At 34.6% G+C, this 14,318-nt stretch overlaps 1 protein-coding gene and 1 long non-coding RNA gene across 3 annotated transcripts in view; one reads left to right on the top strand and one right to left on the bottom strand.

Annotated features, from left to right (window-relative positions):
* The window catches only part of BBS7 (Bardet-Biedl syndrome 7), a 45,987-nt gene that overhangs the window by 1,503 nt on the left and 30,166 nt on the right, over positions 1–14,318 (top strand). Inside the window, exons 2-8 of the mRNA XM_025874112.2 lie at positions 512–577; positions 4,679–4,741; positions 6,563–6,738; positions 9,277–9,463; positions 11,461–11,533; positions 11,930–12,046; positions 13,726–13,856. Of these exons, the coding sequence (XP_025729897.1) occupies positions 512–577; positions 4,679–4,741; positions 6,563–6,738; positions 9,277–9,463; positions 11,461–11,533; positions 11,930–12,046; positions 13,726–13,856 (813 nt within the window). The remainder of the gene's footprint in view (positions 1–511; positions 578–4,678; positions 4,742–6,562; positions 6,739–9,276; positions 9,464–11,460; positions 11,534–11,929; positions 12,047–13,725; positions 13,857–14,318) is intronic.
* The window catches only part of LOC112826034 (uncharacterized), a 42,098-nt gene continuing 30,932 nt past the window's right edge, over positions 3,153–14,318 (bottom strand). For both annotated transcript variants that reach the window (XR_012378021.1, XR_012378022.1), the window contains exon 3: positions 3,153–3,325. This is a non-coding gene — a long non-coding RNA (uncharacterized lncRNA). The remainder of the gene's footprint in view (positions 3,326–14,318) is intronic.

Here is a 14,318-nt window from a genome sequence, read left to right as displayed (position 1 = left end):
TATGAAGTTTTTTATGAAATCTTCTAGAAATATTTGTTTGTGAAGTGTTTTTCCACTATGAATGCTTGGGTGGCTCAGTCATTTTAAGCATCTGTCTTTGGCTCAGGTCATGATCCCAGGGTCCTGGGATCCAGTCCTGCATCTGGCTCCTTGCTCAGTGAGGAGCCTGCTTCTCTCTGCCTGCCACTCCCCCCGCTTGTGTGTTCACTCTCTCTCTTTCTGACAAATAAATAAAATCTTTAAAAAAAAAAGTATTTTGCCACTAATGTCGCATTATTTTTGGCTTGACAACTTTATAGCATAAATTTTACTATTTTGGGGTGTCCTATATTTTGACTTTTGTGGCATATTTCATTAGAAAGTAAGTTCATCACTGATCATAATTATTTCATATCACCAATTGCAATAAAAATAAGTCTCACTATGATCTGAATCTGCTGGTCCTTTTAATCTCTGATGTAATCATTTCATGTCAGAAAACATTCACTAGGTGACTGGTGTGTTTCCTTAGGTGGGAGTGACCTCTCAGAAGACTATGAAGCTACTTCCTGCCTCAAGACATAGAACTACACAAAAGGTACTGTAGAGTTAATGGTTTCTCCCTATCGCTTTAGCTCTGACAGAGGAGAGGTTTATATTTCTTTATTGGTAAGTTACTCTTTAATGTTAAAATGTAAATAAATTTCTTTTAATTTGAACGGAGGTTGGAATACCAAGGGATATTTATAGACAGTAATTTTCTTGGATGTTATAATTTTTATGTACAGTCTGTAAAGGATAAGCAAACTTGTTGAAAAACATATTCCATTTTCCTGTTAATAATTTACTCAATGTGTACTTGTGTGTAGCAGATTGTGTATATGAAAAAGAAACATAAAGCACAATAGGATATAGAGAAAATTCTTGTTGAACTTTATCATATTTGTAAGAAGAAATATTGAGGTGCCTTGGTGGCTCAGTCAGTTAAGTGTCAAACTCTTAGTTTTGGCTCAATTCGTGATCTCAGGGTCCTGAGATCGAGCCTGGCATCAGCTCCATGTTCATTTCGGAATCTGCTTCTCCCTCTCCCTCTGATTCCTCCTCTGCCCCACTCTCTCTTTCTGATAAATAAAAATAAAGTCTTTATAAGTATTTAAGTATTTTGATATTGAACTTTCTATCTAGCTAATATTATTTTTATAGAAATATTGATCCTATGATTTATATAAGCCAATTATAATTTCCTAGTAGACTAGTAAGATATTTTAATAGCTGCCAAATAAATACACTATCCTGATGTAATAACATTTTATTAAGACAAATCAACAGATTTCTGATTGTCATGTGTATTTGGTCTATTAGATCAGAACTTCTCAAATTCTTTTTGGTCTCAGCACCCTTTTACACTCTGAAATTATGTAGGATCCCAAAGAACTTTTGTTTATTTGGGTTATGTCTATGAATATTATTATATTAAGATTAAAGCTGAGAAATGTCTAAAATATTTATTATTTTATTTTTTAAAATAAACCCATTACGTTTACATAAATAACATTTTAATGAAAAGTAACTGTATTTTCATAAACAAAGAGAATTTAGTGAGAATAGTGGCATTGTATTACACCTTTGTCAGTTCTTTAGTCTGGCACAGACAGAGGCACCTGGCTTCTCATGGCTGTTTCCTACTGTCTATTGTGATATATTGTTTTGATTGAAGTATACAAAGAAAACCCACCTCACACAGACACACAGTTGAAAGTAGGAGTTATTTAAATATAGCTTTTTCAGATAATTATGGCTCTTCGTACATGATATGACACATATACTTGGCAAGTAGTAGTTTCTTAAATATTAGTTGCAATGTGGAATATGAAACCATATTGAGTAGCTTTTCATACTTTGGTACATTAAAAACCATTTGTACTTTGAATGGATCTTTTACTCATGCATGGTTTTATAGCATCTTGTAATGGTCTTTTGAGATTATTAGTTCATTGAGTTATACAGATCTCCCAAAGGTTGAATGTTCATATGTTGATTGTCCAAATGTTATTATAGAATATCAAACAAATCACATTTGTTGATATCACTACAGATTTCATCAGAAAAGTTGTTAAATATGGAATAGCTAGCTGTCCAGCTCCCAGTGGCAGATACAAGTCTCCCAGAGTACTTATTTTCATGTGAAAGCTCAAATTTTATCATTGGGAGCAAACACTCTCAATTATTTTCCTTTAAAATGACAAGCTCACTTCCTTCAGTTTTATAAAAAAAAATATCTACAAATACCCAAGTGTTAATAACAACTTATTATTAACCATTGTTAATAGTTGACAGTTGTTTTTTCATTCTTAAAATTGTGTTTCTTGGGGTGCCTAGTGGTGCAGTCAGCTAAGCTCTGACTCGGTTTCAGTTCAGATCTGATCTCAGGGTTATGAGATCGATTGAGCCCACGTCCAACTCAGTACTCAGGGCAGCGTCTGCTTGAGTTTCTCTCTCCCTCTCCTTCTGCCACTCCCCCCCCCCACCGTTTTTCTCTCTCTTTCTCTCTCTCTAAAATAAAATAAATCTTTAAAAATAATGTGTTTCTTAAAAAAACTGGGTAGTTCAGCTCATGATTGAAACAATTATATAAGTGCTTTTTGGTTTGCAGCAAGAGTGTTTTATGCATATTTTCTTTTTTAAAGATCCATCCATCTATTTTATTTATTTTTTTTCCTAAAGATTTTATTTATTTGAGAGAGATCACAAGTGGGGTGAGGAGCAGAGGGAGAAGCAGACTCAGCGGGATGAGGCGCAGAGAGAGATGGAGAAGCAGATTCTACGCTGAGCAGGGAGCCCAGTGTGGGACTTGATCCCAGGACTCTGGGATTATGACCTGAGATGAAGGAAGACGCTTTAACCAACTGAGCCACCCAGGCGCCGTGACCACTCATCTATTTTAGAGAGCAGGCTGCAGAGAGAATCTTAAGCAGACTCCACAATGAGCACCAGCCCAACTTGGGGCTAGATCTCAGGACCCTGAGATCACGACCTGAGCCTAAACCAAGAGTCTGATGCTCAACAGACTGTACCCCCCAGGCACCCCAATTTTATGCATATTTTCTATTTTCTCACAGTAAATATTAAAAAGAGATGACTCAAGGGTCAAAATTTAACAAGATTAATAATTTTTATTGCTTCATCCAGAATACTGTTACATGAAGTTGGATTTTTTTTTTCTTTACTGTGAAGTGGTGATGAAGATTACAGTGACCACTGGTGTGGTTTGTTGTCGTTTTGATTCTTGCCAGACACTAGCAATTTTATCCACCATTGCTTTTGTACCATCATTGCAAATATCAACCTAGTGAAAGAAGAAAGACTTACTGAGAAAAATAGTTTTCACTTGGCAGATTCCCTAAAAAGTTCTCGTTGACCCCAGGAGTCCAGTAATCACACTTTGGGAATCCCTGAAATAGATTATTGTTTTTGTAAATTATTGGAGTAGTGTAGTGTTAAAAAAAACTCAAAACCTTAACTGTTCTTATGTATTTTTTCATCTGAATAGAAATCTGCCAATACCAAAGATCTACAAATCTCCTGAAAATGTGTGCATAATTATTTGTGAATGTTCATTGTTCTGGGGAGAAAGTCCATAGCTTTCATCAAATGCACAAAGGGGTTTGCTATCCCACTACCCCAAAGTTAAGACTCAGGGGCTTTGGGGCCCTGGATGGCTCAGTCACTTAAGTGTCTGCCTTCAGCTCAGGTCGTGATCCCAGGGTCCTGGGATCAAATCCCACGTTGGGCTCTCTGTTTTACGGGGAGCCTGCTTTTCCCGCTGCTTCTTCCTCTCTCTCTCTCTGTCTCTGTCTCTCATGAATAAATAAATAAAATCTTTAAAAAAATTGGGTGCCTAAGAATGTGCTCTGCAACATCAAGTTTTTGGTATTTGAGACTTATTTTATTTATGTCCTAATACATGGTCAATTTTCTGATGTTCCTGTGTGCTTGAAAAGAACATTTATAATTTAATTCTTAGGATGAATGATTACTTATTTATGCATGTGTGCGCACACACACACCCTATATATATGTACATGCATATATACATATGTGCATATATATTAGATCAAAGGTAATTGTTTTTCTAATATATATCCTTATCTTTTGTCTGCTTGATTATTAATTCCTGAGAAAGAAGTGTTGAAATCTTCCTCTGCATTTATTTCAAAATAATCCATTGGTTACATGTTGATAATTGTTGAAGCTACGTGATGGATCCATGGGAATTCATTATAATATTCTGTCTACTTTTGTATATGTTAAAATTTTTCTATTACACAGGTTTTAAAAATATCAAAGAGGTCAGTCACAACTTTAATTGATAACCTGTTTTGAAGGTTAATCCTAACATGTTCTTATGCTCCAGTTGAGAAAAAAAATTACCTCCCTGACATTTCTATCTCTGTTCTCTTGTTCTGTTTACATTGTAGGAACAAAATATATGGCCAACTACTTGCATAATGACTCTCCATACCTCCTTTTTGCCCTTTTCTTGTAATTTCTTGGAGTATTAGTTTGTGTGGGGGTACTTTCCTAGATTTTCTGATCTTTACATTTAAAGTCATAATTTATATATTGAAAATCTTGTTTCCCCCATATAAGTTAAAAGGCATAATAATAGTAATTTTAGATTCTCTTCAATCTATTGTAGGTGGTTATTGGAGATCACGATGGGGTAGTTATGTGCTTTGGCATGAAAAAAGGAGAAGCAGTGGTATGTATAGCTTTTTTTTTTTTTTGAGAAAAACAGATTTTTCTAAAAGAGAAACACTATTTATTGAATACTTTTAGGTTAAAATTTCCTAAAAGCAATGAAAAATGCATTGTGAGGGAAGTAGTTACATGGAGTATGAGGCTACAGGTGACACAAGAGTCATATGCTAGGGTGCCTGGGTGGCTCAGTCGTTAAGCATCTGCCTTCGGCTCAGGTCATGATCCCAGGGTCCTGGGATCGAGTCCCACATCGGGCTCCCTGCTCAGTGGGAAGCCTGCTTCTCCCTCTCCCACTCTCCCTGCTTGTGTTCCTGCTCTCACTGTCTCTCTCTGTCAAATAAATAAATAAAATCTTAAAAAAAAAAAAGAGTCATATGCTAGCTAGCTGTAGAACAGATTACTTCAAAGTTCAGGGTTTAAAACAACGCACATTTATTATCTCACAGTTTCTGAGGGTCAGGAGTCTGAGCTCAGTGTCTCACATGGCTGCAGTGCCAGGCTGGGGTCCTATTCCAAGCTCACATGACATTATTCAGATTCTTGCTGTTGTAGGACTGAGGTCCCCACTTTATTGCTATCTGTACACCAAGGCCTGCTCTCATCATCTTGAGGTCCCCACAATTCCTTGCCCTGTGGTCCTCTCACAGGCTCACTCCTAACATGCTGACCTACTTCTTCAGGCCAGCAGGAAAATCTCCAGCCAGCTAAGGTGGAGTCTTATGTACCTAATGTATGTACATATATGTACATACATGTAACATATATTATGTTACATTATGTAACATAATGTAACATGGAAGTGACTATCCCATCACCTTTGCCACTTAATGTAAGCTAATCAAGGATGTGATTGTATATCATTATATTCACAAAATCATAGTTTACAAGCAATGGATCTGAGCTGTGAACACATATTGAAGAATTTATAAAAAGATGAATAGGTAAAAACTGTCAGAAGCCCAGTGTTTCCATTATTCATATATCCTCCCAGATACTTTACTCTCTGTATAAAGTCATTGGAGGGGAGGGAAAGAAACTGGTGCCAATAATAAAATGGAAAATAACCAGGAAAAAATTAATGATATAAATGTTGTATCCAATTAGATATTAAGTTATACATTTGGGTTTTCAGTAAATTTTATAGCCTTTTATTTATAGTACTAAAATTCATGAAAATTATTAAAGATACAGGAGACTTTAGTTTTAAAAAGATGATTAAAATGTGGGTGCCTGGGTGGCTCAGTCGTTAAGCGTCTGCCTTCGGCTCAGGTCATGATCCCAGGGTCCTGGGATCGAGCCCTGCATCAGGCTCCCTGCTCTGCGGGGAGGCCTGCTTCTCCCTCTCCCACTCCCCCTGCTTGTGTTCCCTCTCTTGCTGTGTCTCTCTCTGTCAAATAAATAAAATCTTTAAAAAAAAAAAAAAGATGATTAAAATGCAAAAACATGTCCATTGGAGCCAGTGAGGGAATCTTGTTAAAATGCAGGTTCTTACTTAGTAGAGTTGGGGTTAGGCCTGAGATTCTGCATTTTAATAAGGTTACTCATACTGATGCCACTGCTTAATGAACTGTACTTTGAGATGCAGAAGTTTAGATTTTAATGATGTGGCTGAAATATGTGTGGCAATAAATATTCCAAATTTGGAAGATTTTTAGCCAAAAACCTTGAAGACTCACTGAAGTAAATACATTCATATCTAAAGATGTTTCTGTAGTGGAACTATAATATTTTGTGTGTTTGAAATCACAGCATTTTTTTTCAGTAAAGGAAAATGTTTACAGTAAATTTGTGTACTTAATTTTTTCCCCAATAATTTTTGCAGGCAGTGTTCAAGACTTTACCGGGGCAGAAGATTGCAAGATTGGAGCTAGGAGGTGTTCTTAATACACCCCAGGAGAAAATTTTTATTGCTGCAGGATCTGAGATTAGAGGCTTCACAAAGAGAGGAAAACAGTTCCTCTCTTTTGAAACCAACCTCACTGAAAGCATTAAAGCTATGTATGTTTATCCTTTTTTTATTTTTACATATCCATTTATAATATTTTGGATAGGTGACAAACATCAGATTGAGTATCATATCTTAATAGGTTTCCTGGGAAATAAAATTGACTAAAGGTACTTTATTAGTCAGAAATTAATTAACATAGAATCAGTACAAAATCAATTGGTTGTCGAAATGTTTTCTTTTTAAGACCCTTATAGTATTTATACATTCATTTTTTGACTAAATGGTTCAGTTGATTCATGATCAAGGTATAAAAGAAAAAAGTAAAAGAAATCTAGAGATACTTAGGTTTCTGTTCCTTTGCTGTCTCTGGTTATTTTGGTTGTGAGGTAGCATCATTTGTCAAAAAGCTGGCTACCAAAGTTGGTAACTAGCAATAGGCTATAATTTCAGGTAAATCAAGTAAGATTCTGAGTAAAAAAATAACTCCCTTAATGGCTTCCTGATTTGTGAGATTTTGCAAGTAAAATTTTAGTTTTTTAAATCATGGGAACTAGAAGGGTTTTAAAGTTTATCTAATCCACTGTCCTCAGACCTGCTACTTAGGAGAATCTCTTGGAAGCTTTAAAAGAGTAGATTTCTTGTCCTACTCATACCTGCAGATTCAGAATTATTAGGAGTGAGTGAAAAGAAAAAAGTTCTTCATTTTACAACAACAGCCAAGTTGTAGACCTTGGTTTGAAAACTACTAATTCAGTCCAGAGTTCTATGTGATGCACAGCTGTCCTGCATAATTCTGTATAATGCACATCACATGTCCTAATGTCCAGGCTGTAAAACTTTGCTTTGGTGAGATTAGGTAAAAATTAAACAGTGGCAAGTGGGAGTGAATTCAGTGGTTTAACAAGAATGTAATATTTTTTTTAAAGATTTTATTTATTTATTTGAGAGAGAGAATGAGAGATAGCACGAGAGGGAAGAGGGTCAGAGGGAGAAGCAGACTCCCCGCTGAGCAGGGAGCCCGATGTGGGACTCGATCCCGGGACTCCAGGATCATGACCTGAGCCGAAGGCAGTCGCTTAGCCAACTGAGCCACCCAGGCACCCAAGAATGTAATATTTTTGAAATGTCCAGTGATAATTGTGAAATACTAAAATCAAAGTAGTAAATTAATAATTTGCATAACTCCACATTCAGGAAGGTATGTGGACAGAGGTTTGAGGAAGATCAGGAGTTTCCCAGCCAGTATCTATTGCTAGTTTCTTAAACATTCTTACTAGAGTGGCAGAGGTGGGATGGAGAGGATCTTTACTCAATTTTTTAAAATTTATTGTCTGAATCCCCAGATTTACAAGGGTGCACAGGAAAGCAAGGTTATAACTTGAAAATATTCAGTAAGAAACTGAGCACTTACAAAGTTGGTTACCATTTACGCATCCTTCCCTGCTTAATGCTTCCATCTGTCCCCGCTCTTGTCAACAGTAGTGATTGCAAGTAATACTTTGGAAAATGTGTAATTGCAATATAATTTCAAATGTAGTGCAGATGGATTTCAAGATGAAACTTAAAATCTTGAAAAAGATAGAATTTCATTAGGTTGGTAAAAATGATATTAAGAGGACTACTGAAATCATAGGCAGAGCCACAAAGTGAGGCCCCTTAAGCGATAATCGAAGAGAAAATCAATGAAGATCCTTATAGCATAGGGAATAATTTTAGTACCAAAACTTTTTAACTAGACTTTAGAGCGGTGGAGAAATAGATGAAACCTTCAAATAAAATTACCTTCTTTATGATTACATGATTTTAGCAATCTAGAAGTGAAAGGTAATACACTGGTACATGATTTTTGTCAAATTTCAGCTCCCCCAGTAAAAACTGGATTCAATATAAGAATTAGAACATTGCTATGATTATTGCCTAAATTTTGTTAAATATAATTTGAAATCAACTTGTTTTCATTTCTTTTTTCAAGAAAAATTCTAATGAAATCATTTTTTCCCCACTGTTTATCATTTAAAGTAGATTTGCTTCCAAAAGCCTTTTCCGGACAACTTAGTGTAGTATTAAGAAAGCTAACTCTAGACCTAAAAGCTACCTGAGCCGCAATCCACTCCACTACTAGTTGTGTGCCATTAGGCAAGTTACTTAACATTTTATTGTTCTCTGTAAAAAGGGATAATAATAGTCCCTAGTTTACAGAATTATGAGGATTAAGCTAATACATGTAATATATGTAAATCTGTCAGGACAGTGCTTGGCACATAGTGCACATTGAGAAAAAGTTACTTTTTGACATTGTCTTTAGATATAGACAATTATCATTGTCTTTGTTTTCAGTTTTTCTGAGCTTAATTTTTGAGATGGCTGAAGCCTTAAGATCCTCATTTTCAGCTTTTTAAAATCAGCATTATATCAAAAGGCTACAAATTAAGTGGGGGAAATGGTGGGGGGGGAACTATTCTTTAAGTTTGTGATAAAATGAAAGAGACTTGTATAAGTAAACTTATTTTCATATCAAAAGAATTCAGGAGTTTCCTATGCTTATTTTTTAAAATATGGATATTTTAAATTACTTTTAATGTCCTCAGGCATATATCTGGCTCAGACCTCTTTCTCAGTGCAAGTTACATCTATAACCATTATTGTGATTGCAAAGACCAACATTATTACCTTTCTGGGGACAAAATCAATGACGTCATCTGCCTTCCAGTGGAAAGATTACCTCGTATTACACCAGTATTGGCCTGCCAGGACAGAGTGCTCAGAGTTTTACAGGTTTCTGTTATTTGAATTTTTATGGTTTTTCATAATTTATGTAAATGAATATTGCTGAACAATGTGTACTTGAGATAAATTACTTATTACTACCACTTTAAATGTCCTACTTAAAATTATATCTGGAAAAAATGCTTTTTAATTGGTAAGCTAATTTTTTTTTTTTAACTTAAGGCAAATGTATTGAGATCTTTGGCAAGTTTTTAGAGAGACATATATCGGAAAAAGGATGCTTTTCTGCCCCCATGCATAATTTCTGAACTAGTTCAGTCAGAACGGAATGCCTTTGCTACAAAGAACTCTTTCTAGCTTTTTTTTCTTTCTTCCTCCATTACTCTTCCCGCCCCCAAAAATCAAATTAATGGAGGAAATTGTGTTGGGGAGAGGGTGTTAGGTTTTAACAAAGAAGGGATAGTTGTGATCAGGGTTGTATCATTTGAGTTTATTCCACATTTATGACAATATGCGGAACAGAATAAGCACTCAGTAAATATTTATTGGATAAGTAAATGAATGATAGAAAAATCAGTTTATTGTCCTTATATTTCTACTAAAAACTATGATTGGTTAAAACAACTGCATAAGGCATTGTTATTAGTAATAAGAGTTACAACTATGTCTTCTCAAAAATGGCTTTCAATAAAATACACATATGTAAACACACCAGGATCCATAAAATAAAGTTTAAATGCAAATAACCTAGAACACTTGGATTAGGTGGGTTAGAAAGTTGGGCTGATGATAGTGCGGTTGAACAAAACATTTGGCCGTTTATTCTGTGCCATCACAGGCTTTCTCACTCTTCTAAATTTCACAGCCAGAAATTTCATAGCCATTTCTTGACATCAGTCCTTTAATAGAAGGAAAATTCCAGTAGTTCTATGAGGTTTATTTTTTTTTTCTATGGGAAAAAAGTTAATGTTCAAGGTTCATTCTAGGGGCATGAATGATTAATTTCTTCAATAGCCTGTGCTCCCAAATACAAGTTGTTTGAATAAGGCTTTTAACAGGAGCTGGCTAGTATTCAATTAGGAATTGGTCTAGCTGATTTGAGGATTCTGCTTTGTTTAACAAGAAGAGATCCATGTGCTTACTGTAAAAATAAAAAAATCACTAAGGATTTGTGAGAAGTTAAAACCTGAAGCCTTTGTTCTACCCTTCACATATCCCTACACCCCATCGACTCCACATTTGTAAGCAATCCGTTGCCCCAGAGGTAGTCTTTTTTTAAAGTTTTTTTGTGTATTTTTTTGTTTATATACTTGATACCTGTGAAGTTTCAAGTGTAATTTTAAATAAAAGATAAAGCATGTGACTTTTATATTTTTATATGTTATTTAATTTTTTAAGAAAAATGTTATTCCATATTTACTATAATTTTGTGGGGTTTTTTGTTGAATGATTTATCATAGATATTTTTTCCATGTGAGTGTAAGTACTTCTACCTCATTCTTTAACAGCTTCACAAATACTGTGTACTAAATGAAAACATTACAAGTGACAAAATTTTTAAAAAGACAAATGGACATAATTTGTTTTCTTATCTAAGTAACAGGTCCTTTGACCTCTCATTGGAGTAGGTTTTGGAAATATCCAAAAGAAAAGCCAACATTCTCCTTAGGAAGTAACTTTGGGTCTGTTTAAATGTTTGAATGTGCTCTAAGTTAAACTGGAAAAAAGCAACAACTTGTTCCTGGAAAGCTTTGATAGGAAAATTTACCAGTGTCAGTCAAGTTTTTGGGAAAAGTATTTAAAATGAAAAGTATTTAAAGTGTAGAATATTTTATATATTTCTTCTTGATCTTTACATTTTGTATGTATTTTTAAATGAATTAACATATACACAATTGCTAACAAAGACAAGTTAATCACAACCTAATCTTTTCTGGCAGTTTTATTCTGGAGTTCTTTATATGAATATTGACATTATCTATGAGTGCCTATATTATTTTAAATTTGTACTCTGTTTCAGTTTTGAAATACTTGTTCTCCTTCAGGGATCTGATGTGATGTATGAAACTGAAGTGCCTGGCCCACCTACTGTTTTAGCACTACACAACGGAAATGGCGGTAATCACAATCAAATAAGGGAGGGCATTATGTTAGTTAAGTCTAGATATTTCAGGTTTAATCATTTAACTATATATTAAGTGAAAATGGGAAATTGTAGAAAGAACATGAACTGGAATTGAGACAATAGTCTTCAGATAACTTGCCAGTAACTAACAGTAATGAATTATTGAACTTTAATTTTCAGTTTCCTTATCTTAATATTAGATGAGAAAGGGTCTTATCTCTTATATTTATAAAATTCTGTGACTAAATAACCAACCCCCCCAAAGTAAGTGTTCTTTTTATATTTTTTAAATGAGATTTTTATGTGAAAATCAATGTATACAAAAAATTTTCAGTTTTAAAGAGATGAGTCATGGGATAAAATTACATGTTGACTTTAATTATAACTAGGTGACTCTGGAGAAGACCTTTGGTTTGGAACATCAGATGGAAAACTTGGGCTTATTCAGATCACTACCTCCAAACCAATACACAAGTGGGAAATTCAAAATGAGAAAAAGCGGGGAGGTATGTTTTTGATGTAGTTTAGATTCTGAAATTTCATTGATTATTAAATATCCTGAATTATATAGTTCATTCTGTTTTATTTATTCATGGTACATAGTAGACCTAGCACTTCACAGAGCCACCTTACTATTTGTTTATTTAGCAGGTCTGTCATACTTTGGCATAATTATTAATTAAGAAATGCTAATAGTAGTTTAGTATAGATAGGCTTTTATGGGCTAATGTCCATCCATAACATCATTCCATGTTCAAAGCCATTATTCACTGTTTGGTGTAGGAAATTTATTTGAATTTGAGAGTAGTTGATAGGAGACAAGGAAAAAGTCCAATGGGTCAGGGAATATTTCTGTTTTCTAAGGAATTTATACCTTTCTGCGGGAATTTATATCTGACTTAGAAGGTAGTGAGATGGCTATTTATAGGTATAGTAATTCTATTCATATATTCATTTATTCCTTCAACAAATACTTGTTAGGTAGCAGAGACAGAGAATAAACAAATGAATAAGTAAGATAGCTTCATCCAGTTACCTGAAAGAAATATCAGAGGGTGATGTATTAGTGATGGGTGGAGGGAGGAAGACTATATTTAGACTGGGTAGTAATGGAAGGCATCTTATAAAGGGTAAAATCTGAGCTGAGATCTGATTGATAAGTAAAGGAGATAGTAATGTAAAAACTTGGGGGGGGGGGGTATGCTGGAGAAAGAGGAAAAACTCAGGACTTGAGGCAGGGATAAACTTGATTCATTTGAGGAGCAGAGGGAAGACCAGTGTGGCTAAATGCATTAGCATGGCAAGAAAAGAAGTCAGGGAAGTAGCATAGAGCCAAATCATGTAGGTCCTTATGGGCCTTGTAAAAGGGTTTGGATTTTGATCTAAGTGCAGTGAGAAGTCTTTGGAGAATTTTAAGTGGGAGTATGACATGATCTAATCTACCAAAACAACAAAAAACCTACCAGAGAGAATGGATTTGGGGGGAAGCAGGTCAAAATTGGAAGCATAGAGATTGGTTAGGAAGTCATTGTTATAGTTGTTATAATTTATTTTACTCTAGGCTAGAGATATAAGTGGCCTGGGCTAAGCTAATGGTAGTTGGAAATGGAAAGGAGACAATTTCAGTATGTTTTGAAGATAGGGCTGATAAGATTTGCTAAGGGATTTGATCTGGGCAGTGAGAAAGAGAGGAATCAGAGATGTAGCCTAGATTTTTGGCCTGAGGAACTGGGTGATACCTTACTGAGATGAGGAGAGATTGGGGAAGGAGCATTGAGGGGATGTGATTAAGGGGAATGAAGAATTTTCACTGGGGTATGGAGAGTTTGAGATGCAAATGTATGTCTCAAAGAAAATGTTGAATAGAGACTTGAATATATGAGTCTGGAGCTCTGGGGAGAGGCCAGAACTGGAGATATAAACTTATGAGCTATTTCTATTCAGAGTATATTTATTTTTTATTTTTATTTATTTTATTTATTTTTTTATTTAGAGTATATTTAAAGTCTTGGAAATGGATGAATGTAGATAGAAAAGAGGACACCTGATTATGGTCCAAGGTTTTTGTTTTTTTTCCCATTCTGATTTGGTATATACATTTTTTTTTCATTCTTTACTTTGTATATACTTGACTATAGTGTTAGTTTTATTAATAACTTGTCACCTCTATCATCTTTTTTTAAAGGGATTTTGTGTGTTGACAGCTTTGACATTGTGGGTGATGGGGTTAAGGATTTACTTGTTGGGAGAGATGATGGAATGGTGGAAGTGTACAGTTTTAACAATGCAAATGAGCCTGTTCTACGATTTGATCAGGTCAGTTCATTTAAAAAAAAGACTATATATGCTTATTCATCAAATAATTATAGAGATGACTATTATGGTTTAGGTTTTATTAAATCAAATATGTTAAAATCTTGTGTTTGGCTTAGAATATTGCACCTTTGATGTTCTCAAAATCTTCTCTAGACCACTCTTGTATTTGAATAATAGACTGTTGCCTTCCAGCTGAATAACAAATTACTGCTTCATTTGGTTTCTAAATATTGTATATTTGAAGTATTAAATATTTGCCTTAGTTTCTGTAATGCATAGTAAATAACAGAAGTAACATTTATATGTTTGGGTAACATAAACAAGACTGTGTTGTTTCAAGATAATAATGTTTTAGGAGTAAACTCATGTTGTTAGGACAATATCAAAATATCCTTAAGCAGAGAGAGAAAAGTTGCAATTTCACTTCTAGCCACCCAAGAGTTTACCATATGAGAATTACTA

Source organism: Callorhinus ursinus, unplaced genomic scaffold (genome assembly GCF_003265705.2).
Source record: "Callorhinus ursinus isolate GAN/ISIS: 27379988/994484 unplaced genomic scaffold, GSC_fseal_2.0 scaffold4, whole genome shotgun sequence".
In the NCBI taxonomy this organism is placed as follows: Eukaryota; Metazoa; Chordata; class Mammalia; order Carnivora; family Otariidae; genus Callorhinus; species Callorhinus ursinus.
This window is presented reverse-complemented; position numbering and strand designations above follow the sequence as displayed.